The 26,666-nt window shown below is 33.4% G+C and overlaps 1 protein-coding gene across 2 annotated transcripts in view; it reads left to right on the top strand.

Annotated features, from left to right (window-relative positions):
• LOC149072419 (apoptotic protease-activating factor 1-like) overlaps positions 1–26,666 on the top strand; it is a 67,459-nt gene that overhangs the window by 17,675 nt on the left and 23,118 nt on the right. For both annotated transcript variants that reach the window (XM_089247125.1, XM_089247126.1), the window contains exons 4-11: positions 5,692–5,945; positions 6,457–6,879; positions 8,331–8,506; positions 10,287–10,410; positions 14,405–14,561; positions 18,144–18,322; positions 22,498–23,133; positions 26,454–26,579. In XM_089247125.1, the coding sequence (XP_089103251.1) occupies positions 5,692–5,945; positions 6,457–6,879; positions 8,331–8,506; positions 10,287–10,410; positions 14,405–14,561; positions 18,144–18,322; positions 22,498–23,133; positions 26,454–26,579 (2,075 nt within the window). The remainder of the gene's footprint in view (positions 1–5,691; positions 5,946–6,456; positions 6,880–8,330; positions 8,507–10,286; positions 10,411–14,404; positions 14,562–18,143; positions 18,323–22,497; positions 23,134–26,453; positions 26,580–26,666) is intronic.

Genomic DNA, 26,666 nt, shown 5'->3' on the forward strand with positions numbered 1-26,666 from the left:
CTTTTTAAGTCTGAAATTTAATTTTTTTTCTATTTCTTTTTTTCTCCACCTAACGGAGAGAGAATATGAGCTGTCAATGCAATTTGCTTGTTTTGGCCTCCATATGTTTATTTGAATGCATATTTGGTGTTCTGCTCACTGTGAGGAAATTTTTTTGAAGTGGATGCTACCTCACACAATGGCACCTCAAAAACTTCAACCGACTAGGCTGCATAGATCTTGGCAATTTCAAATAGAAAAAATGTTTCGTATTTGATAGTCAGGTTCATATTGTGTGAATGACCAAGGGCGTTCTACTCCCAAACACAATGATGATTTGTGCAGAAAAACAGAGAAGCATTCATTTTTCCAACTTTTAACATGGCAAATTGGTGACATTCAAAGCTGCACCAGGTTAGAACTTTTTTTAAACTGAATCACTGACACTCTGGTTCAAGAAGGTAGCTCACGTAATTAAAACACATGTATTGTAAATCTGTTTCCATGCAATCTTATGGATGTACTGGAGCTCCAGGTAATTGCCTGCATGCACATCTTTTCCCATCTGCAGATAGTTTGTCTGGTCCATTTTATCTTAGTACCATTAAGTGTTTACCCATTCATGTGATCAAAACTATCCATGTAACTGGCTTTTGGCACTCTTTTCATCCCGATAATAAAACTCTTCTCTAAGTCTACCAGTCCTTTAATCAGTTCCTTGAGCACCTATTATAGAGCCGTTCAGCTGCACGAGTTGTCCTATACATAGAAGGGGTGCCAAATTAGAGTAAGGGGAAAAACTAATTGCAGAAAAGTTTTGAAGAAATCTTTTGTTTGTAAGATTCAAACTATGGACGTATTGGATGGAATAACTTGCAGAAGAAACTGAAATTTTTGAGGAATTGCATCTAGATGGGAATGCAACCAGGTAAACAACGAATGTGTATCAGTTTTATGAAGAAGTGGAGCTCAGAGCAAAAGTTTTTAATGACCATATTGTCAGTATTTGATCATATTACTTATGGCGGAGACAAATCTGTGAGTTTTCCTGGTCATTTTACTGGTGTGGCTTGCACACCGGAGTGTTGCCCCTGGTGCTGCACATGACACTTCAGCTGACCATTATGTTGGCTATCGAATAGAGGGAAATTGGTCAGCCCTGTCCCAGACCATAGCTTGTCATCCCTGAAATTGAAAAGCTTTCATTAAATTCCAACCATGAAAGCCTACAAACTACTAAACTTTGGACAGTAAAAACTTTGTGTCCTGACCAAAACCAGTTTTGGATGTCTTAAATCCCAACCCTGGTTATGGTGCATTACTGAGTGGCCTAACAGTACAGGCATCAGATATATTTCATTGCAGGGTATGGAAAAATCATGATTTAAAAAAAAATCAGATTAATGTGATTTAAAACAGATTTTTTAAATATAAATTAACTGGTTGCTCACACTAAGCAAAATTAATTTTGTAAATCATTAAAAATGCATATTTTTTCCATTTGCTTTTTATAATTTGATTTAAAATTGATGAATAAACTAACAAATGGACTCAAATAGGCAAGAAATTAGAACACCAAAAATTTGTGTTTATATAACACAAAGTTTGTAATACACTTTATTTCATTGAGCTCAATTAGCTCCAGATATAAACATTTTTCTTGTAGTGAAAAGTGCTTTTACTCATGAATGCTACCGTCTTTTATAAAGAACATGCCTGGTGGTGATTGAAAATCATATATTGTGCAGGGTTCTTTGATTCACTCATGTGCAAACAAAGGGTTCTTTGGCAAGAAATAATTGAAAAACATATTTTAGGCCTATTGACTACAGTCTATCTATAGATAATGAAATAGATTTTCTTCTCAGCCATCTCGTTGGGCATTTTGCCTGTTGTGGCTTTGTATTTGTATAATTTACACCCATGGGATTGAAGATTTTGCCCACTAACAAGGAGTGTCTGTTAATGGATAGTAAAATACATTGAGGCCCATTTACATTATTTAAAAAAGTGTTCGCTATGGGACATTGCACTGTAGGCCTATATTGTTTCGTACATAATTGATAGATGCATTTCCAACTTGCACAGTGTTGCTTGATAATTTACACATTTTTATTCTTTCGGGGATTTAACAAGTTTTAGTAAAAATGAACAAATGCTAGAATTTTTCACATTTTAACAGATCCAATTATGTTTATATTGGAACAGCATTTGTTATTTTATTCAGTCAACACTAAAAGTATGGAATTGAAGGCTTTGTACAGAAACTAATTTTAGGATTTGTACAAAGCCTATATAATTTGTAGGAATTTAAATTTTGTCCAACTTATTTCAAAGTTAGCATTATGCTTAATCATAGACATGAAAAATAATCTTCAAACAGATGTAAAAATATAGCTCTTTTGGCTGCTTTCTCAGCAACCCTTGAAATGAAAGGTGTCATCCACCGATCTGTATCGGCGGGTATGGGGGGGGGGATAGGGGCAATTATTCCCTTTTAGTGAAAAATTTGTATTCTCAGCATAGGCGGAAGGGCGAAGGTGGACATTTACCCCCTCAGTGTGATTCAACCCCCCCCCCCCAATTCAAGGAGCCAGTATCTACTTATGCCTATCTAAAAGATATGTTTGCCATACAATGCTTCACTGAAGATGGAATAGATCTGCTTTATCTATAAAAGTCATGATTATTGATACTTAAAAAGTAGTGGGATAATTTTCCTTTTGAAACACACAATTGTGCTTCCACGTCAAGTTGCTTCCACAACATGGGTGAATTATGGGAATTAGTGTGCCCTGTTCAGATGCATTGAAAATACTCTTCACAATTATACACAAGTTTAACTCTATATCTGCATTCACCAGATCTCCTGTTTCTTTTAATTAAGAAATTTATGACTTTGCTACATTACAATAACATGCATATTATGCCGAGTTGTTTTTTTTTACTTCGGATTTTTTTAAAAATTTAAGTTAAATAAATGGAAGGGAAAAAAATGGAATTCATTTTTTTTTATTTAAATCAATGATGGCCTGTAAATTGACCAATTTAAATCATGATTTTATTCATAATTTTTACTATAAGCTTTCAAAATGAATATTCACATTCTTTTAAATGTTTTCTCATGATTTTATCACATACTCCTTTTTCTAGATGCTTTGGTTCATTCAGTGTTCATTTGTTGCTAAGCAGATTTTCCTATTCATTTGCAAATTTTGATTATGTGTCTGTTCTGTTTAACAGATACGGAACTTTGTCTTCAGAGATGGGGGGCATTCTGAGTGATTCTTCAATATTTCAACTTTACCTTTTTGATACTACACTAAAGTGATATAAACACTTTATCGTTTATATCAAAGTAGAATAAAGATAAGATGAAAATGGTTAAGTCACTAAACACTAAAGAGTGGAACCTTTATGTACATGCCCCCCCCCCATTTATTTGTTTATAGTTGATTTTGACTGCCTATTGTGACTGACTTGTTTATCAGAGAAGAGCAGTTGGTTTTTGCTTTTATTTGGAACATTCACACAAAGAGCAACAATATTGAAAAGAGGTGGAGAGACTTTATTTTCTTATATGCATAGGGCTATGCAAGAGATAAATACTTGTTTTGTTTTTTTTTAAATTGAGGTGTACTACATTGTTTACTTAAAAGAATCAGGGTTTTTTTTTTTTAAATTCACCCGTCTACCTTTTTTTTTGTGCTTTTCTATATTTCAACATGCATAAAATGCTGTGTTTAAAATCATTGATTTCTGTACATTTAGTCATGTTTGGAGAACCGTCATTACCAAAATAGTTATTTTGGAAGGCACCCACTTTATGTAGATTTATTTTTTAATAATTTAAAATAACGTGATCCTCATATATTCCCAAGGGATCAGCATTATCCATCCAGAGAATTTGTTAGTGTTAGCAGACATCCATGCCTGAGCCAGGATTCGAACCCAGACCTGCACAGTGAGAGGCTATCTCCCTAACCACTTGACTGCCAGGTGGCTAGAACATTCTTATTTTTGTGAAAAACTATGTACCAAATCTGATTTGAATGCTATTTGCCGGCATATAAGACAATTTTTTCCCAAGTGAACTCATTAGACATCTTTTCATTTCTTTCTTTTTGGCTCAAAACGAAACTGTTTCAAGTCATATTTGTCCAATTTTAACATGTTTCTCTCACTGATTTAAGAATATTTTCCTATTAATTTCATCAAATTTGTATTATATACTGATTTGTCATGACAATTTCTTTTCATCAGTTGCATTGCTTTGTTTTATTATTAATCTTTTTTTTTTTAATATAAATTTTAGTGAAAACTCACAATGCTATTTTTTCTGCCACTTCCAAAGATACTACTTCACCACACATCAAATCTGGCCATACAACTATACTGTAATTTACTACTATTAAAGAGTTGGGTTGGAAATGAAGGTGCCATCTATCGGTGGTCACCTTAAGCTTGTCAGGAAAAAAAATCTTGTTATCTATATTCTTCCCCGGGATCAAATCTGGGACCTGATGGCAACCTTGACTGGGGTAGACAAGCATCTTTCCACCATACCACTTGGGTACTGCTTTCAAAGATGGATGGCAGCACTCAAAACACATAATACACTCATATGAGACCAGGGTTGGATTTTTGGCATCAAAAGCCATTTTTGCCTTGACAATGGCAACAAGTGGAAACAAAACCAGGCAAAAATTATTCTTTTTACTCAAGACATATCAAGCTTAGTTTTTCAATTACAAAATACTCTTTACAAAGGTTTTAACAGCTGGCTGAGAGAGAGAGATGTGAAGATATATTTAGGAAAGAGAGAAATTTCAACTGCTTTTGCAGGGAATCGAACCCACGTCCTTCCGCTTTCCAGGTGAACGCACTAGACTACAAAGGCAAGAAATATCTCAATCTTTCCTTGAAGCTCATTTGCACTGAACGGGACCGTGCATGGATGATCGGACCTAACTCGGGTTAAAGCTCACAATTGCTGACACTGCCACCAGATGGTGACTTACACGAGGATGATGTCACTCTTCTCTATCCATACTAAGGTCTAGGGCGTTCACCCATAAAGTGAAAGGATGTGGGTTCGATTCCCCGCAAGGGCTGTTGAATTTTCTCTCTTTCCTAAAAATGAATATTCAGCAACCAAAAATATGAATACATATTTAAATAAAATATGCATCATCCAGATTTGTTATAAAAAATTCACAAGTAAAAGTCTTTATGATTATTTATTTATATAATTCAAAACAGATAAATCCAATTTTTTAATTCTATGAATTTTTGCCAGGTAGCAAAAATATTTTATTTATCGAAATAAAATATACATCATACAGATTTGTTATAAAAAATTGATAAGCATGAGGCTTTATAATTATTTATTCATAAAATTAAAAACAGATAAATCTAATTTTTTAATTCTATGAATTTTTGCCACTGGCAAAAATGTGGCAAAAACTATTTTTGCCGGGTGGTTTTTACCACTGCAGCAAAAACTTGCCAACCCAGTCTGAAACATTAATGTTAGGGAATATTACTCTTAATTACTTTTATTTAATTACTCTTTATTTACTCTTTCAGCATGCTAAGCTAAACACTTTTTGGCATTTACAAGAGTGGGATGTTTAAGAGGTGCATATATGATTTAGAACCAGTTGTAAACATAATAAATCTGATACCAGTGTGTTTCACCCTTTCTACTAGGATTGCCTATCATGCTGAGCTTAGTTGGTAGTTCAATATCAAGATGGGGTAACAAATTAGAAAGATGGAAAAATCTCAGTAAAAATCTTGAAGGAGGAGTGAGTGAAACATTTTTGATAGTGCGAAATACAAAAGATGATATATACCGCATACATAATATGATCAAGCTCATGATTGAATCTTTAGAAGAAGATCTGAGAGAAAATTATTTTGATCTGGCTGTTTTTGAAAAAGACGTTTTTATAAGAACCAAGGTGAGTAAAGTTTTTTTATATTACAGATAGTTTTTTAATATTAATTTATGAGGTGGAATCCTCAAAGTTTTTGTGAAAAGTTTTGTTTGTATTCACAGATCAATTTGAAGAATATATATAGTTTATATATTCTACTATATACATAATTGCTGCTTACTTTTTCTTTCGAGGCCTTTATTTGCTGAAATATAAATTTCACCAGTCATATATAGGTATATCCAGTATTTTATTTTCACACTTTTTCTATGAGTCTGTCATTGCATATGACCAATACTCTAATCAAAGTAGCTAAGGTTTTAAGGCTTGTATATCAACAAGATATTTTGCATAATAAAATGAAAAATGTAAAATAATGTAAAAAAAGTTTTCTAAGAATATTAAAAACCTGAGTTATTTTTTATTTGCATTTTTTTGTCAATAAATAATAAAAAAATATCATTTTAATAGAACCATTGGAAATTTTTTTTTTCTCATTGTTTATATTACTAATTGTAAATATATTACTGTTTAGGTTCTTGAAACCATGTGGAAAATAAGCAAAATCGAAGTGGAAGATATCATGTGTGAACTGAATCAGAAATCATTGGTATTATTCGAAGAAGATCCCAATTCTGATAGTTACAGATATTCTGTTCATGACCTTTACTTGGAAGTGTTGAAAGAACAATGTGAAAATCTAGAAGATCGCCACATCAAACTTGTTAAGAATTATTTAGAATTATGTGAAATTGATGATGAGCATTATAATTATGGTAATTTCCCTGATGATGGCTATATATACTTGTATATTGGTCAACATTTGGAACATTCTGGCATGACTGATTACTTCCCCAATATATTTTTGGATCTCAACTTCATACAAAATAAGCTGCGATATTCTGGACCTAGTGATCTATTATATGACCTTGATTGTTATAAAAGGTATTTTGAAGAGGTTAGTGCTCTACTTTTTTTAAATGTATATTTAACATATAATTTTTTTTGCATTATTTCTTCAACTAGATCTATCAAGTGTATTTACTAATAACAACTATCATAATTATTCTATTTATCATTAACTACAAATTCATACATTTTAACATTTTAATATCAAATGTGTGGCAATATATATATATGTTATATTAAAAAGGAAAATTCGAATAAAAAAACAAAGGCCAATTACTGGCTTCAATAATTACTACTATTAATTATTAATTAGGTAGTTATTATAGGAACAAAATGATCCTATTATAAAATTAGTTATTTAGTTTTTCTGATGTACTGAGTTAGATGATCAATCTCTGGGTGCAGTAGCCCAGGTAAATAAGATACTTGCCTAAAGTACCAAAAGATGTTTACAGGTGGCGTGAGTTCAATACCTGATTTGTCCTTGTCAGAAACTGTCCTGACACGGAGGTATGACAGATATTATGATGATAACAACACAGAAAAATTTAGCTACAGCAGGGAGTCCCACACCTAAGGGTTAGCGCTCAACCTCTCTGTTAGTATAAAAAAGGCAAAATATCAAAGTTGCCATTTGGAATCTGAAATAAAGTGTAGGTCCCCTAGCCTAATTAGCCCTTGTGTACAGAAAATGACTGTGGTGCAACAAAAATAATCAACAATCAATCAATCTTTACTTAAATCTTAGTTGCTGGACATGGTCTCTGAGTCAAGTCATGACTGTGTTGAATACTTTTATTCTTAGTGCTCACAAAAGCTACAAAGATTAATGTTAAAAAGTGATGTATAAGTGTGCGACTTCACTAATTGAACTTGTTCACTGAATATACCTGCATATCTAATTTCTGTTGTTACTCTGGAAATGCATATTGGCACAAGGGCGATATTTGGTCTTTATCTAATTTCTTCAATATTCAGCATAACTCAACAGTATTTAGGGTGGTATTCCATGACAAATTTCCATTTAAATGTACCATAGGAGCATGTTTTTGAAATTTATTTAAAATAAAAACTTAAAAAAAAATTAAAGCAGAAATTATGAGGTTTGCAATAATTTTTTTTATTATATATTATACATTTTTTTCAATATGGGCAGATTTTATGTGCATAACTATTCTGATTCTTCTTACAGCTGTGAAACTTCTGATGACTTCTGTGCACCTTTTTTTTTAGTATAAAATATTTCACATTTTTTTTCTTTTGTTTAAAATATCTCATTTTTCTTTTGTTTAAAATATCTCATTTTTCTTTTGTTTAAAATATCTCATTTTTCTTTTGTTTAAAATATCTCATTTTTCTTTTGTTTAAAATATCTCATTTTTCTTTTGTTTAAAATATGTTTTTTCTTTTTAAAATATCTCATTTTTATTTTGTTTTCTGGAACTCAGCTGTTATTTGAGTGCTTTAGACAAATAAAATTTTATACACATGTTCCTACAGGAGATTAATAAAGTAAAGGACATTGATGCTTTTATACGAAGAAATGCCCATTTGATATCCCAGAAAGATTCTGATATTATCCAGTTGGCATTATTTGAGCCTCAAATGTCCACTGTTCATATTAATGCAAAAAAAGCTGCTGAAGCAAAAACTGATAAGATATATTTTGAATGGAGGTAATTGTTTTTTTTTCTTTTAAAATTGTGCTGGTATAAAAAATTTTAATTCAGTTGATTATATCGGATTGAAATACTGTTATCTATAAAATATATTTGTAAACAAATACATGAATTTTCCAAGAAAACAAAAATTACAAAAACATATCAAATAGAAAATATAGATAGATCAAATGAATGGGTAGCATGTGAAAGGAAACCTATAAATTGATCATTCTCTAATTTTCCTCTTCTTGAAAAATACTTTTATGTTTTGCTAGAAAAAAAACTAACTATATTTAGTGCAACTAATGAATTGGGTGATGCTGTCTGATATACTACTTCACCAAACGCCAACTCTGGCCATATCGCTGTATTGCAATTTACTGCCATTAGTGGGATGGGTTGGAAGTGAAGGCACTGTCTATTGGTGGTCACCTCGAGTTCGTTAGGGAAAATATCTTATCTATATCCTCCTTTGGGTTCGAACCCGGGACCCTGACAACAACCTTCAGGATGGTAGACGAGCATCTTACCAACATGCCACTCGGGCATATGTTTGATATACTGGCCTTTATGACTCATATTTAATTGTGCTTTGCGCAATTTATGTCAATTCATGAGTTGTGAAAATGGCTTTGATGCCATACCTATAATGATAGTGGAATTATGTACTTATGTTTCAAGAAATTGATATTATTTATAAAATTTGTATCATAAAAATTTAAAAAAATTTATTAAAATGTAAAATTTATGTATTATATTTGTTATGCTTGGGCCTGTTTAGCCAAAATTTGGGCCGGTTTTCCAAACTCTTCACAAAATTCTGGATTTGTATTACAGACACCTCACAAAATATGAATTAATGAAACTAAATTTGGCATTTCATTTCTTTTGCAATAAATCTATTAGATTGTTTTGCTTTCCACAAAATTACTTGGTTTTCATAAAATTATCGACAATTTTCACAAAAACAGGACCTAACAAAAACGTCTGGACAGATCCCTGTTGTGTATATATTGCTTTATTTTCTATTTTGTTGTCATTGCCAAATTCAGCCAAGGCCATTTTAAGATCTGCTATATGCAGTGAGTTATATTTTAATATGTAAGAACATATATTAATTTGAATTGAAGCAGATATCACTATAAAATTAAAATATCAAATCTAGCACTTTAAATCAAAAGGAAATCATCTCAGCAATGCCTGAAACTTGTAGGTGCCATACTTATATTACATGTCCCAATTCTGTCTTGTAAACAATATGACTTACATATGGTTGTTCGAAACAAGTTATGTTAGTAAATCAGAGAGTGGCTATATTGCACATATTTTGATTGGAATGATGAAAAAAGAACATGTTTTCAATTTATTCATATTTCAAATTAATTTTTTCTTCTTCAATTACTATGTATCAGCTTGATAATGAATCAGCCTGCCTGTGCATTTTAAAAATAACAAAAAGTATTGGGAATTACAATTTTTCTCTAGAAATTGTTTCTTGTAATGCCTTAATTTTTCAAATCCACAGGCACCACTGCTTGTCAGTCAAATTCTAAAACTCAAAGTAGTTTTAATCTTAAGTGAAATATATTTTTTATTAATTGGAGTTCTATAACTTAAATTTTTGGTAACTCAAAAAATAAAACTTCTGGAAGCACTTTGAGATGTCAAAGTTTGACTACATTAAAAATTATTCAATATTTAATTTTGTTCCTTTCCATAAAAAATGCATCAGTTCATTAACAAAGATTACAGTTTATCAAATTTTATGTGTATGTATATTTTTTAATTATTTCAGAAATCAAGAAAATGTGCCTTACAGAAGCATATTGAATAAAAAGTTTGGTTTTAACAATCTTCAGTTCACAACATTCAGTCCAGATAACAATTTTGTTGCAACCATTAGTAATAATTTTGTGCTTGTGAGTATGTGTTATTTTTTTCAGAAAGTCCATACAAACTTAATGTATGATAAATAAATAAAAAAAATTGAGAGATTTTTTTTATCCTGTTCAGGTGTGGTTAGCAGGTTTGCTGTTGTCAGCATGGGAATTTTTTTTTGACATTGAAAAAGTTTCAAAAATCATAATAGATGATGCAACTGCCAAAAAATATGCAGCAGGATGCAAATATAAGATGGTTATCAAAGATTGAGTGTCCAATAAATTCTTTTGTGTGACTAGGTCCTATGTGAATAACACCTTTTCTGGAAATGTCCACAGGTGGGCTATAAAAAGTTTGCTTGGCACAAACACTTGATGATGTAAAATTGACTACAATAAACACAATCAATGTCATTCTCACTTAGCTATATACAGGGTGCATAGGTAATAGGGTGTATGTCATTTTATTGGCAAACCATTGATCCTAGAGGCACACTTCCAATTAGAAAAAGTATCCAAATACCATGTAGTACTCAGATATGTCATTCATGTTACAAAGGGTTGGTCGTTATTGAAATAACAAAAATTAACTTATACTATTCCTCTATGCCCAAAAACCCAATTAAAAAGTTATAGTTTAGTTGCCCTGTCTCTCCAGATGCCAGCTAAAAAATTCCATGTTTCTAAGTGCAATATTCACTGAAATATTTGAATTCAAAAAACGGAGGAAAGTTGGGAAGAAAATAACATTAAATATGGGTAAAACGGTTTTCCTGCATTTAATGCTGTTCTTTCCTACTTTCCTCAGTTTTTTGGATATCTTAGTAAATATTGCATTTGGAAACATGGAATTTTTTTAGTTGGCATCAGAAGAGACAGGGCAACAACTTTCTATTTGCAATTTTGGGGCTTAACAATGTAACACATATGAAGATATAAAAATTAATTTTTTTATTTTAATAAATACACAACCCCTTGTAATATGAATGACATATCTGAGTACTACACATGATTTGAATACTTTTTCTAATTGGAAGAATGCCTCTAGGATCAATGGTTCGCCAATAAAATGACATACACCCTATTACCTATGCACCCTGTATATAGCTAAGTGAGAATGACATTGATTGTGTTTATTGTAGTCAATTTTACATCATCAAGTGTTTGTGCCAAGCAAACTTTTTATGCATGTAGAAACGTCCTCTCCACTTGTCAATACAAGATTCATCGAAAGACTGGTTATTTGTGGAGATGAAGATTACAAGGAAGAAAATTCCTGAATTCCTTGAATTTTCTTCCTTGTAATCTTCATCTCCACAAATAACCAGTCTTTCGATGAATCTTGTATTGACAAGTAGAGAGGACGTTTCTACATGCATATGGCCATTTGGTTGGCCTTTGTCATTCACGAGCTATTAGTTGATTGTTGACGCCGTCCATGTACGGTGCCTTTCAACATATATATACGCTCCAAGGTTGAAATATTCTATCTGCTTCCATAGCTTAGATGGTAGAGCACTCGTCCGGCAAGCGAGAGACCGGGGTTTGAGTCCCCGTGGGGGCAGTGATGAATTTTCTTCCTTGTAATCTTCATCTCCACAAATATCCAGTCTTTCGATGAATCTTGTATTAAACTTTTTATAGCCCACCTGTGGACATTTCCAGAAAAGGTGTTATTCACATAGAACCTAGTCACACAAAAGAATTTATTGGACACTCAATCTTTGCAAAATGATTTATTGAAATATATTTGTAAAATGATATATGCCCTGTTACCTATAACATAATTTATTTATCCCTGGTCAATTATGATAAAACTATACAAATGAGAGTTTACAATTAAATTACATATTTTACAATATTTGAAAGAAAATACAAAGAGATAAGGAAAAATTTAATTATATTTGAATGGACATGGTAGAACAGTTAATTCATAATGTGGTGAAGAAAGCTGGGACAGAGAAGAGAGCAGCAGCTAAAAGCTAGTAAAGCTAGTTATGCACCCTGTATAGTTTATATCAGTTGTCTTTTCTATGCCAATGCCACCTATTGAGGCTCCATTATATTATCCTTATACCACATGTAATATCTGTGATTGAAATTCTGGATTTTTGCCAACATCTTTTTTAAAAATTAAAAACATTTTCAAGACTCAGTTGTTAAAAATGACAGAAATCAAAATAGGCATGTCATCCAATAGGCATTCATAATGAGAAACACTTCTTTTCAGATAAGGGGAGAATATACCGACAAGTGGACTGTTTCATATCGAAAATCAGCACTTTCTTGTTTACATTCATTCAACATGGCTGTCTGAAATAAGTGCTAGGTGAACATCTTTACACCCAGAATTCCATGTATGCAAGTTCATGCATGCACTTAATTACTGTGTTACAATTTTATTATTTTTTAACCTGATAAATTTTCATTGTGACTGTTTGCAATATAACATAATGAATATTTTTTTTTTAATTTGGTCGAAGTATGGGATTTTCTTAAGAAGTCAGTTTTATTTCAAACATTTGATATGATGATGACCTAATATAATGTTTGTTTTAAGTGGAATGATGGGAGGGGGTTGTATTATAATGATCATTAACTGTAAAAGTAATGTTCATGAAAAAACTAAAAAATACGAAAAACATAATACATTGCCAATAAAAAATTATGGTTGTCTTCACATCTAAGTATGAATAACTTCTTGATTCATCCCAATATGAGTATCCTATTTCTATTTAAATGTTTCAATTGTAGTAGAATTAAGAACACCAGAGAGTAAGCTGTCCCATTTATTCACATCCCTGTTAGAGAAAAATTATCTGTGACACCACATAACCTAGAGTAGTCCCTTACCAATCGATACTGGTGTCCCCTTGTTGAAGTACTCAATTGATGATGTATTCAGACCTGCCAACTCTCCAGAATATTGCCTTTCCTTTAGCTCTCTAAATACCTACTCGGTTGAAGATGTCACTTCCGTTGAGTAGCCATCAAAAAATGTTTTGGTGACTGCATTTAAGCAAACTGGCAAAGACATGACTTTGTTTACTTAACATTTATCGGCAACCATTTATCAAGGGATGGTCTTGGTTGCCAACATCCCTGTATAATTATTATTGTATTCTATCAATAACAAAGCTACATTATAACTTTCAAGCGGTTTTCATCAACACCCACGCATGGCAAAGACAATAACAGAAAGAGAGATTGATTGTACACCATGGGATATGTGATACCACTGGAGCTTTTTTTTGCCAGCAGCCTTTATATTTAAGTTAAGGATTTAAATTAAGAATTATTTTTTGTTTTCTCTGTATTAAAAAAGAAAATATACAAATGATTTTGAGATTATCCATCACTGATAGCATCCACGATCATTATATTCTACCAGAATTTACCCAGGACCTGCATGAGGGGTGCACTTTTTCTCAATTGATTAAAAAAATCAATTTTTTTGATCGGATCCACATGTGAGAGGGGGTACCCCCCGAGGAGAATCTCCTGATTTCTGGAGTCCAAAAGTTGGCACATCTGTGTATTGATAACTCATGGTCCATCCTATCATCCTATCCTTCCCGATGTAAATTTATAACATTCCAATCATATCCCCCCCCCCTGAAACCTGCATTCTTCCTGTGCAAAAATGTTTAAAAATCATCCTTCGTAATGGCTCAAGTCATATCTACCTAAATGAGCTGGTATAGTTCTCTGCACTCCTCAACCATTAAAAAAAAAATTTGTCTGTTATTTTTAACTTCTTTTTAAGCTGCACAGTATCACATTTTATCCTATCTGGGATGTTTGAAACTACAATTTTTTTCTCAAGAATCATTCCAATGTTGTAATTAGTCGCCTTACAAAGTTTGGTTTCATTCTGGCTGTAGATTGAGCACAGGTGACTGAGTATTGTCAGTTTATTACAAATGCCCTGTATATGACAGATATGGTAGCTGATATTATAGATTTAAGTTGAAAGTTATTTTATAAACTGTGAGATTGATAAAAATAGCATTTGATATAATTTTGTTTTTAGATATGGGACAGTGCTTCAGGAAAAGAACTTGATAAGTTTTCTGGACATAATGATGCCATTAATCATTGTGCCTTCAATGCATCAGGTAGTAGTTTGGCTACATGTTCAAAGGATAAAACAGTTAGGCTATGGGAAATTAGTTCTGAACTCCTTTTTAGTAAGTATATTTTGCCATTTCTTTGTGTTAAGTTATATTTAAATGTATATAAATTTTTTGAATACATTTCTCTAAATTTGTGATTCATTATGTGCTAAATAAAGATCCTATGGAAAGCAATGAATCCCTAAGGCAACCAAAGTGAGAAAGGATAATACAGCTTTTTACATGGCACTGATTCATGTACTTTTAATTCAAGAACAGAAAAAAAAAACCAATTAAATAATAAAATCAGGTTTTGTGCATTTACCTGGCCATTCAAAATTTTTTTTGATGATTTTATATGTTTAGGGGAGCACAAGGCTATTAAAACCTTCAAAAATCTCAATTTATTATTATTTTTTAACTTAAAGCATATTTTTCTAAATGTTCTGAAACCAATATTTTAATTGTATATCAATTAGAACTTAAGATATATATGATTCAGTAATGTGATTTTGTATATTTAGAGAAAAAATACCATTTATAAAGAGATTTTCTGTGCGACCACTCCCCCTTCTAGGGTCGGTCACATATGTATGCAAGTGTTAGTTTGCTAATAAAAGCTCCATGCTCGTCATATTTTTTTCCCCGGAAGGAAGAAAACAACTACTAAGATGTTTGAAAGTTCACCACAATTTTTGGTTTCCATCGGTGTGGTTTGAGTCGTGTGTTGCTCTGGGTATATCAACAGTTTTTTGTGGTGATACTTTTATCCAAGTGAAATATTTTTTTCCCATGCAATTATTTTTTTAGTTTTGTGATCGAAATTTAATTATTTCTTCTACTTGTGATATTTTTAATCAAGTGGTTTTTCGATACAGTGATTAGTTTATTCCAGTGCAATTATTCTACCTTGAGTTCGTTCCTTCACTAGTGCAATTTTGTTTTATTTTTTATGTGACCATCTGTGCCGTGTTTTTCCTGTGGATTTATGCATTTCCTCATGTATTTATTCCTGTGAAATTACTATGAAATGCTGAGTTCTCGTTAGATCGGTCATTGTGCCTGAAAGAGAAAATTCTGTGGGAATCAACATTCCATAATTTCTGAAACTCCAGCAATTCCAAAGGTGACTACATCCAAAAAACAAAGTCAGCTGAAAAACCAGTGAAAGCAGAAGTTAAAAAAATATATTCAGTTACTGACTGTTTGAATTAGAGATTGTTGTTGATATTATTGAAATTTCTTTCCATCTTGCAAGAAATGTAATGATTGGACTGTCCGGAGAAAGTTGAAGAAAATTTCATCACTGAAATGTCACAGAAGCTTCTATTCTGGTCAGAAAATTGTTTAAAGAAAAATGCTTTAGAAATTATAGGCTGGCTGTAACTCATGTAACACCATTATAGATGAAGTAAAAAATGTCTTCAGAGACCTTTCAGCCCTGCAGCCTGTAAAGAAATGTTCCAAAGTATATATCCAGAGCCCCAATGAATCATTCATTTTGGTTATATGGAAAATTTGTCCTAGAGCATTTGGTGGCAGTTTTCTTGTGTCAGAAACTGTAACTTAAGCTGTGGTGGCATTTAATGAAGCAGCTAATGGCTGGTTAGAAACTTTACAGCTTGTGGGTTTGAAACCTGGTGTTTTTGTGAAAGAGTAGCTGCTTGCAGAGCGATTTCCAGCGGGTGCGACAAGCAGCATACAGGCATTCTGCTGCATTTGTACATGCAAAAAAAAAAAAAGAAAGAAATTAAAAGAATTTTATATCAATTTGAACAGAAAAATAGAAAGAAAAATGACATTACATATGAATCAGGACTTTTTTGAGAGAGATAAAGCGCAAATTCATCTCCCCAAATGAAATTTCAACATTTTTCTCATAATGTGTTTTTTTGACCATTGTTTACATGATATCTCATGAACTAACTTCCAAATAACTACAAAATTTGGTAGGAATGTGCTCCTTTTCCAGGTGCATAGAATGAACCTTAAATGGTGTTGATGCACTCAAATTTTAAAAAAAGTTTTATAAAATTTTAAAAACATCATAAAAATTGAATTTTTGAAGTTTTAAAAATACTTCCAATTAACATATCTTCAAATGTCTGCTTCATTTTATCAAACAGTTAATTTTGAACACAAAAAAATTTTTTTATTAAAAAATATGCATAAAAGAAGATGAAATCATGCGTGCAGCTAGAGTATGCGTTAAACATTTTGACAATATTTTTCTCAATTTCATTTCAAATTAGAAAAAAACCAGAATGAATTTTCAAAATTTGAAGCAAGTACAATAAAGTATAAAAACCCTTCAAGATATGTACAAAAATTTGAAAAAAATAATGCTATTTATGAATTTTAATGGAATTTCGAACAAATGTTACTTTTTGTCCAATTAATGTTCAACAGTCCTCTTCTGATCCAACAAAAAAATTATTTTCTAAGTGCATTATTCACTGAAATATTTAAATTCGAAAAATGGAGAAAAGATGGGAAAAAACAGCTCTAAATATGATAAAAATAAATGGTTTCACCGGTTTGATAATTTTTTTTAGTGTTTCTTTCAAATAAAGCTTAAAAATTAAATTTGTAGTTTAGAGCAATTTCTAATATACAGGGTGCACAGCAAACGGGTATCGCATTATGCTGGTAAACCATTGATCTTAGAGATATACTCCCAGTGTGGGTAAAACAGGTTTTCCACATTTAGAACTGTCTCTCCTGATGCCAACAAAAAAAAATTACATGTTTCTAAGTGCAATATTCACTGAGGTATTCAAATTTGAAAAATAGAGTAAAGGTGGGAAAAAACAGCTCTAAATGTGGAAAAACCGTTTTACATGTATTGGAAGTATAACTCTAGGATCAACGGTTTGCCAGTAAAATGCCACACCCCATGTTTGCTATGCACCCTGTATATTAGACATTGTTCTGAAGTAGAAATTTAATTTTTAAGCTGTATTTGAAGGAAATGCTAAAAAAATGCTCATAAGAACTACTAATTGAAATTCCTTAACCCTTTGAGCAGCATTGACGAGATATCTTTCTTCCTTAAAAAGTCTCTTATTTCAGCACTGACAAACCCAGATATTTTGTAAACTTGGTCTTTCAATGTAAAACTTTTCTTTATACCACTTAGCTTGCACCTGTTGAAAATTGGAGGAAAGCATGCTTCATAAAAAAGATATGACATTTCTTAGGGAGTTAAGTGTTTTCTGCTGTGCCACTTAAAGGGTTAAAGACAGAATGCAGAAAAAAAGTTATTTGATAGGACACTGTTTTGAATTAGCTGTAAAAGCTAAAAATAAACATTTGAAGCTGTATAAGCTGCAGCTTTATTACAGGAAACTTTGTTTTTATAACATAAATATGCATTTTGTGCCAATTGTTTTAGAAATGCACCAAGGCTTCACTTTGCAAAATCAAAGGTCTTCATCTTGCTAATATCCCTTTCCCCACATGTACAAGAGGGGATATCTCAATAATTTGTTTAATTATATTTTTTTTATGAAATCATTTATTAGTCTTTATCAAAACTTTTTTCTCTTTATAAAAGTTTTTTTTTGCATAGTTTGCTACATTGTAGTTATTTTGCTAAGGCCGAAGTTTATTTTTTGAATATGAAAATATTTGAAGTATAATTTTTTTCCCATCCAGTCAGGAGATCATCTAAAACAAAAAGGTTATCTGAACCAAATCTGCTTCCATATTATGATTCCAGCCAAAACAAAGACACAAGTTCTATGTTTGATTATCATGAAGCAGAAGTCATTTGTTGTTCATTCTCAGCCGATGGAAATTCTATTGTGTCCGGTGATGCAATGGGTGTTGTGTATGTAAGTTGATGTATTTTTTATCTTCATTAATACAGTGAGATCTTGACTATTCACTGATTGAGGCGTGCTGATGTCTGTGAATCAAAATTTCTATATATAATGGAATATTTATTATTATTTTTACAATAGGGGTCATTCAAGTATTACGTCATCATTGATGGGGGGGGGGGGTCCGATTTGCTGACTTTTGATGACGAGGGGGAGTTTGTATAATGTTTACATCATCAACCACCCTTTATAAAAATATGGAATATTTTTAATGACATCTTATTTGGGGCGCCAAAAACGGAAAAAACTTTCCGATAGTTATTGGGCACCTGAATGAATGAACGCCAGGGGCTCTGCCACCGTACTTATCCCTTTTCCGAGACCTGTTCCAGCCCAGCTTCTTGGCAGAATCTGGAACAAAGTGAGTGCAACTAACAGTCTGAGTGTGTAGGCCTGTTGCTCTCTATGGCAAGACTCTCCCTATTGATAAGTGCCCTACAGAGCCACTTTAGTGATCTCTAAATGTTTCACGTATCCTTCAAGTGCTCTGGAAATGTTTCTGGGCCGCTTACGTGCTCTGGAACTGTGCCACGCATCACTCAAGTGATCCATAATTATGCCACAAATCACTTAAGTAATCTGGGAATGTTCCAGGGATAACTTGAGTGATGTAGAACCGCACTGGGGCCGCTTAAGTGCTCTAAAACTGTGCCACATGTCACTCAAGGGATCTCTAAATGTGCCACAGATCATTTAAGTGTTATGCAACTGTGTCGCGGGTTACTTAGGTGATCTTTGAAGCCTACTTCAGTGATCTGAAAATGTGTCATGGGCCGCTTAAATGCTCTGGAATCGTGCCACGGGTCGTTTAAGCGATTTGTAAATGTGCTGCTTAGTTCATTTTTACAAAATTAGGTTTGAGGGACGCAAGCCACATCAGATAACCTTCAGGGCCACATTTGGTCTGCGGGTCAAGGGTTTATCATGTATGGCTTATAGTGTGAATAGCAATAAATTTTTTTAAAGAGAAATTTTGTTTCAGTTTTTCTAACTATGAGTGAAGTGTTATGATTGAATGATTTATCGTTGTAGGACTGTTGCTCTCTGTGGCGAGACTTTTTAATGGGGAGATCGGCTCACATTTGCGCCTTGAAGTTGGGAACCACAGAAAACCAACTTCAGCCAACCACCACTGTGGGGTTCGAACCCGGATCCTCACATCGCGAGTCCGTCACTATAACCACTCGACCACCACAGCGGCAATTAACTTAAAGTGGTTTAAATTTGAATACCTGGCCAGCGTGGAGGATTACGGCCAAAAACCGTCTAAAAAAAGAAATATGAACTCTGTTAAATAGCAGCATGTAAAAAGTGTTTCTTTCGATATTTTAATTGCGATAATATTTTCAATTTTTCCAAATTTTTTATCAGCTTGGGGGAAGCCCCTTCACCAACCCGATTCCTTCGTATGCATCTGCCCCAGGGCAATGTGCTGTACAATCTGGTTACCACTGGTATTGCACAAATTTGATTATACATAGTTAAAAAGAAAATATTGTGAGCCTGCAGACGATAGCTAACATGAAGTTAGTCATAAAAGAAGGAAAAAGTTCTGATAAAACTTGTTTATATAAAAGTGAACTTACATGAGGTGCGAGCCGCTTCTTGATAAATGCCGATGTGAAATTTCTTTAAGGAAAAAAATTGTAAATTTTTCTTTCAGCTCTGTGTGAGAACCTTTCATGTTACAAATAATGCATGCTACTGGGCAGGGAGAGCCCAAATAAAATAAAAGAACATGTTTTCAACAACAGCAGCAATGTAGGTTTTTTTTTGCTATACAGTCACCAAGAAATAGGCAGGATATATGAGCAACAGTCACCAATACCATACTAATCAGCGGCACTCTTTTTACTTTGTAAAAAAGGCATTGCAATACAATTACTGAGTTCAGACGCCGACCTAGGGACGGGTGTGTCACCTGCTGTGCAAGAAAGATACTTGTTGGGTTTGGGTGCATGCTTTTATGTGCATGGTTAGCCATCGGCAAAAGACAATCACGGACAGCAGCTGCAAGGTCGTGACGAGAGGGGAACTGGGAGGTCCGGTTTCGCCCCCAACACATTATAAAAAGGCAAAAAAAAATCTATTGTTCGGTCACTTCAAACCTCTTCCGAAAGAATTTCTGGCAATGGCTCTGATAAGCTCCTTCGAATTGTTCAGAAAATTTGTTCATTCGTTTAAGAAATTAAAATGTAAGGCTTCAAAATTATAGTAATTTTTTAAACCTATAAAATTTTATGATTAAAGTAAAACTAGGCAAGAAAAAATTTTAAAATTGGCATCAAGAAAAAATCATTTATAAATAAAGGAAAAAAATGGAAACCTAAAATTAAGGATTTAGAAACTGACAAGAAAAAAATATATATCACTCTTATGCCACATACTATCAGGTGCCGTAGCCAGAAATTCCTTTCGTGAGGGGCGACCAAAGCGACAGAATAGAATCAACTTTCATCCCGTACACAGGGCCGCAACTACATGCTTGGTCAGCTGAGGCAACCAAGCATTTTGGCGCCCCCTCATAATGTTGAAAGAGAGATTAAAGAGTGAAATTTGCGCCCCCTGTAGTACAGCGCCCAGGGCACCAGACCCGCCTGCACCCCCCCCTAGTTGCGGCCCTGCCCGTATATATCGGTAATTTTCTTATATTTAACTTATTATTTGTGTTAGGTTCGTCTGATTTTTTAAAATTCCCAAAAGTGTTCTTTTTGATTCCAAAAATAACTTGCAAAAAATGTCCATTAATGTCTGCTCAAGAGTGGGGGATTAAACACCCCCCCCCCCACTCAAATTGACCTTTGGAGGGAGCAGAAAAGGAGCGCAAGGAATTTCTTCCCGAAAAATTCTGAGTTACTAACTTTCAAAAAGCATTTAAATTAAACAAAAAAATAATTAAGAATTGTCCTGTGTCCCCAGGCTGGAATCTCTCAATCCGACCCTCGTGGAGGCCATGGTTTCGTTATTCCAACAGTGTAAATTTGTGAGATCACTTCATAATTCATTAATTTCATGATTTATCTACTCTCAAATCGGTACAATCCTTTAACTACACATACGGAATGCCTAGTGCTTAAGCTGACACACCTCTCAAACTACTTTCGGACTCATTGTATGCTTATCAGCAGCTCTTTTCACCGAGTAAAAAAGACTGACAAATTCAATTATTGTTAATTGCATGTGCTCAGGGTAAACAGCCTGCAAAACCATCTGGAGTGTCTGGTGCCAGCGAGCTTCACACTGGACACTGCTGTTTTTCTTTTCCTTCAATTTCAACAACAGGACGCAAATTCCCTGGGGGGAAGGATGAATACAAGAAATTTCGGGAAGTAGATGGCAATGGCATTCGGTTATGGATGCCTTTTCAGCCGAATACTGTTTTGTCACCCCCAGGGCTAATGAGCTAGTGCTAGACATTTTTGGATATGCAAGGTTTTCGTCAATTGATAGGTTCCCAGGGAGGAGGGTAGCTGTTGGTAGTGCGTTTAAATAGGCGAAAAAATCACTCAAATTAATAGCGATTTAAAATTTCTTTTTTTTTCACGCAAACATAGAAAAGCTCTTTCAGTGTAATATATGAGCCATTTTTAAATGATGTGGTAGAGCCCGGAAATTTAGGCACTAAAAATTGTCGAAATAGGCTGGCAAAAAGACACTAAAAATGCCTAAAATAGGCACTGAAAAAAGCATTTATAATTTTTGGAAGCAAGAAAAATAATTAAAAACAGATATTAAAAGGGTCCAAAAACTAGCGGAAAAATTGGTTGCACTTCATCCGTCCATTGTTTTAATTATATTTTGTAATAACTGCATTATTATCTAAGTTAAATTAATTTCAAGCCCAAAATAAAATGTTAGTAGATCCTCAGGATTAGGGTAATTCCAGCAGGACCCCCATTACCAGACGTGGACCCAGTAGAGAAAATAATTTGTGGGACTCCTTTTTTCGAGTTGCGAATAATTCTCATTTATTTGCTGTATTATTTGGAATAATCATTATCATTTTTATAGTTGAAACATTGCTATCTCATTTTTTTTTTACAAAAATAAAACAAATGCCTACAAATGCCTACTTATATTAAAATATTCCTGATATTTGTTTTTTTCCCCGTATGTGCACATATTAGGTATGGAAAGTTCATTCTCTGAGTGTGAAACATAAATTGACATTGGATAAAATTTGCGAATATTCAAGGCAGTACCCAGTTTCATGTTGCGACTTCATTTCACAGCATACATTGGCATTAGCATCTGACTCAAAGATTTACATTTATGATACAACGTCAAGTGCAATTAAAGGTGTTCTCAAACATGAAGATAGACTTGTAACATCTTTTTGTTTTTCTTCCAATCATGAAAACATTTTTTCATCCTCGGGTTCTTCCCTGTGGAATTGGGATATGAATAAATTTAGCTGCTTAAAAACTTTCAATGAAGATGACTCATATAATCTATGTTGTTGTTGTCTGTCACCAAATGGGAAGTATATTGCTGCTGGAACATCGCTCTGTTCTGTGATTGTTTGGAATACAAGTTCTATGAAGCCTGTTGTAAACTTGAAAGGACATAAAGTTTATGTTAAAAGTGTAAGCTATTCTAATGATGGAAATAAACTGCTATCAGCATCAGAGGATGGACATGTCATAATTTGGAATATGAGAGAATGTAATCCAACATCTATGCTAAGTTTGAAGAGCAATTTAAGTGTACAGTGCCATGATAATCTAATGATAGCATCTTCTGATGAACTCAATTGCATTCAAGTAAGTAAGTACTTATTATTCATAACTTTTTAGGTCATTCATTGGAGCATACACATACCTATGAGGTGTCCTGTTAAGCATGGATGAACTCTACATAACAAGAATCCTGGCTTTGAGTTGATGAAAAAGTTTCAAGACAGCCATACCTCTATGAATCGTCGTTTTCAATTCAAATGCAAAACAAAATTTATGGCACTATATCTGATGCATGGAATTGGAGCCAGTTCCCTATTAATTGATAACACCCACTACTTGCCAATGGCACAAAACTGAGAAGCAGTTTTGACAAGGAATAGATGTTATCTATTAGTAGGGTACTGGTTACAATACTGTGCATATAATAAATTTCGATTCCTATTTCATCTTGCCAGTACAGTGGAATTTCATTTTACAAGCATAATTTGTCCCATTAACAGGCTCTAAATCACTTGTATATTGAATCAAACTTCCTCATAGGAACTAGGAATAATATAATCTCTCAGATGATTCATTGCACAATTATTCATTCACATGAAAATGACATAAAAACATTTAATAAATGACATAACATAATAATATTATTATAGATAATCAAGGCCGGTCTTACACCATTGGTGCCCTGTTCAAAACCAGCAGTCACCCCCCTCTTTGGATGTGCATCCAGGGTGATGTCTTGGAGGGGGCAATTTATTGTTTATAATTAGTCACTACTGTTCCCTAAAATATGGGACTGATTTATCTTCCCATATTATCGGACTCTCAAAGGGGTTCCCCTCTCCTTCTCATCACCCCCTTCTAGATTTGTGTCTATCCTCCTTCCTAGTTGACTAAATTAGAGAAATAATAGTTACTTTGATAATTATACTCCAAATTAGAGAGGTTGGCTAAATAGTAAAGTTATTTAAAGTTTTTTTTTGCTCTTGAGGGATACAGATGTAAATACGAAAATCGACATTTTTTTCCACAGAAACATGGAAACAACCACCCTATTCCTTAAAATTTCATTATTAATGGATGAAATTTTCCCATGGGGGTTATACATCACTGCAGACTACGTGGACTATACTATGTCTTTTTTTCTCTGAAACTAAGACGAGCAAAATTCACATCTGAGGATTATACACAGAAAGATGTGTTTGTTTTGTTTAATGCTTATTAAAGATTCACATCGAGAATATTCTGATTGGGATCTATAGCTCAGTTTACATGTGCAATATTGCGGTAGCATTGGGAGTTCTAGCACCCGCTTGGTAACTTTTTCCCTTCTTAAGGAAAGAAATGCAGAGCAGTCATTGGTGAAAAGTCTTGAAGCGGGTTTTAAACCCACTTTTTCTATTTCTCATGTAAACAGAGCTTTAGATTATGCAGTAAAACCCCTCTTTTGTGGACACTCACATGACAAAAAAAAAATTCTTCCATAAAAGAAGCTGCATCACAGAGGATGTACCTGTAGAAACGGTAAAATACAGTATCAATAATTAATAAAATGGTTCATTGTTTGTGTGTGTGTGTGCAAATGAATGAAATTCTGGCAATATAATGAGCATTTCATAAAAGTACATAATTATTGCACAGATACAGAATTAAAATTACAAAAAAATATGTATTATCCAAAGTTTACATACTCAATTTGCATCTTTTGGAAAAACTGATTATTCAATGCTTAGTGGGTTTTACTGAGTATTCTAACTCCTTCTGAAACATAGGCTGCATACTGCCCACGGGTCATCTGTTGACCACGCTTGGTATATAGTATATATATCATTGGCTGAATGCTGAATATCTCTTGATAATTTTTGACAATTTTCTAGTCCATCCTTCGCAAACTTCATCATTGACATCAGCAGATTCACAGCAAAATCTCATAAATATGATTTTGTGATGGACACAAAAATGATCCAACCAAGCATTTGAAGCTTTGAAGTTAATTAGTCCAAGTCTGCAGCTTTTTGAGCTTTTTTGTAAAATTGGGATAGAAACAGGTAAATTCTTGTTTGCTTAAACAAGCCAATCATACACAACTGTGTTTTTGGCAAGTCCTTCTGTCTTCTGAAATTAATTTTTCCTAGCTTGATTTCTGTTTCTCAGAGATTCATCTTGCTTCCAAATGGAACATGCCTGTGTCCTCCCGATGAATTCATTTGCAAGAGCACCAACTCCCATTTCACTTTTTTCACTGTATTAGATGACATCAATTTTTTCTCTTGGAATCTCTTAGTGATAGAGTGATGATTTATACCTAGGGCTGGTTTATACCTGAGGGCATTTTAAACAGCTTTAATCATACAAAGATGACATCGCTCTCCGCTACCATACGAAGGTTTTTAACAACTGGCTGTTGCGAAGATATATTTCGGAAAGAGAGAAAATTCAACTGTCCCTGCGGGGAATCAAACCCACGTCCTTTCACTTTCTGGGTGAACGCCCTAGACCACTAGACTACAGAGGCAAGGAAAGATTGAGAGATTCGGTGCCTCTGTAGTCTAGTGGTCTAGGGCGTTCACCTGGAAAATGAAAGGACGTGGGTTCGATTCCCCGCAGGTGCAGTTGAATTTTCTCTCTTTCCGAAATATATCTTCGCAACAGCCAATTGTTAAAAACCTTCGTAGCTTTAATCATGTAAAATATATGAGCACCAACAGAAAACTGACATCAGAGTTGCCAAACATTAACAAAAACTTCACAAGTCAAAGTTTTATTGAAAAGTAGCCAAAAGGTGGATCAAATATTAGAACTTGTGCTTCAATCTAGTGAGTATAATTTGAACTAAAATTACAACTATTGGTGTCCATATAGAGGTTCTAATCCAATGGAAAGAATGATGAAAATGGTGTTCGCGGCCGTATCTGAGGGTGACCATTAAACCTAAGGGTGGTTGTTGAAATACATTATTTAAATAGGCTTTTTGCCGGGATATTTTTATTTGGGCGTAAAACGGGTGACCGTTCAGAGGGGTTTTACTGTACTTAGTTCTTTTCCTGTGGATATGAGCAGGCCTGTGGTGAATCCTACACGAAAGTCCAATGGAGATTAGTTCTGCAAAAAATGATTTTGATTATTGTTTAAAATCTTAATTTTGCTTTTAAAAATTAAAAATAACTCAAAAGCTAGGATCATTTTATGCCATTGTGGTGTGCAACCATTTTTTTTTTTAGCAACTTATGTGGCCTGCCGCTGGTTATATAATAACTTGTCTACACTTTCTAGAAGGTTGAGATACCATTTTAACATGTGTATGAAATATTTATATATATTAAACTTTTATAAGATTTATTTATGTTAATTAAGTGTATGCATCTTTTCTACTTCTGGAATAAATGAGTAAAAAAATTGTTTTTTAGGTAAGAAGTGGTTTTGATGGAAAAGTTAAATATAAAAGTAAACAAGATGCTTCTGAAATCTCAGCATGTCTGTTGTCTAATGACTGTGCTGAAGTTGTGTATGGCACTAAAAGTGGTGCAATAAATGTAAGTATCCTAACATTTTTGATGTTATGAAACATATTCTGAAAATACTTTGAGCCCAAGCTAAATTTGAGAAGATATAAATACAAG

The sequence above is a fragment of the Pholcus phalangioides genome, unplaced genomic scaffold (genome assembly GCF_987345545.1).
Source record: "Pholcus phalangioides strain wild (caught in Gottingen) unplaced genomic scaffold, Ppha-v1.0 ptg000017l_1, whole genome shotgun sequence".
NCBI lineage: Eukaryota > Metazoa > Arthropoda > Arachnida > Araneae > Pholcidae > Pholcus > Pholcus phalangioides.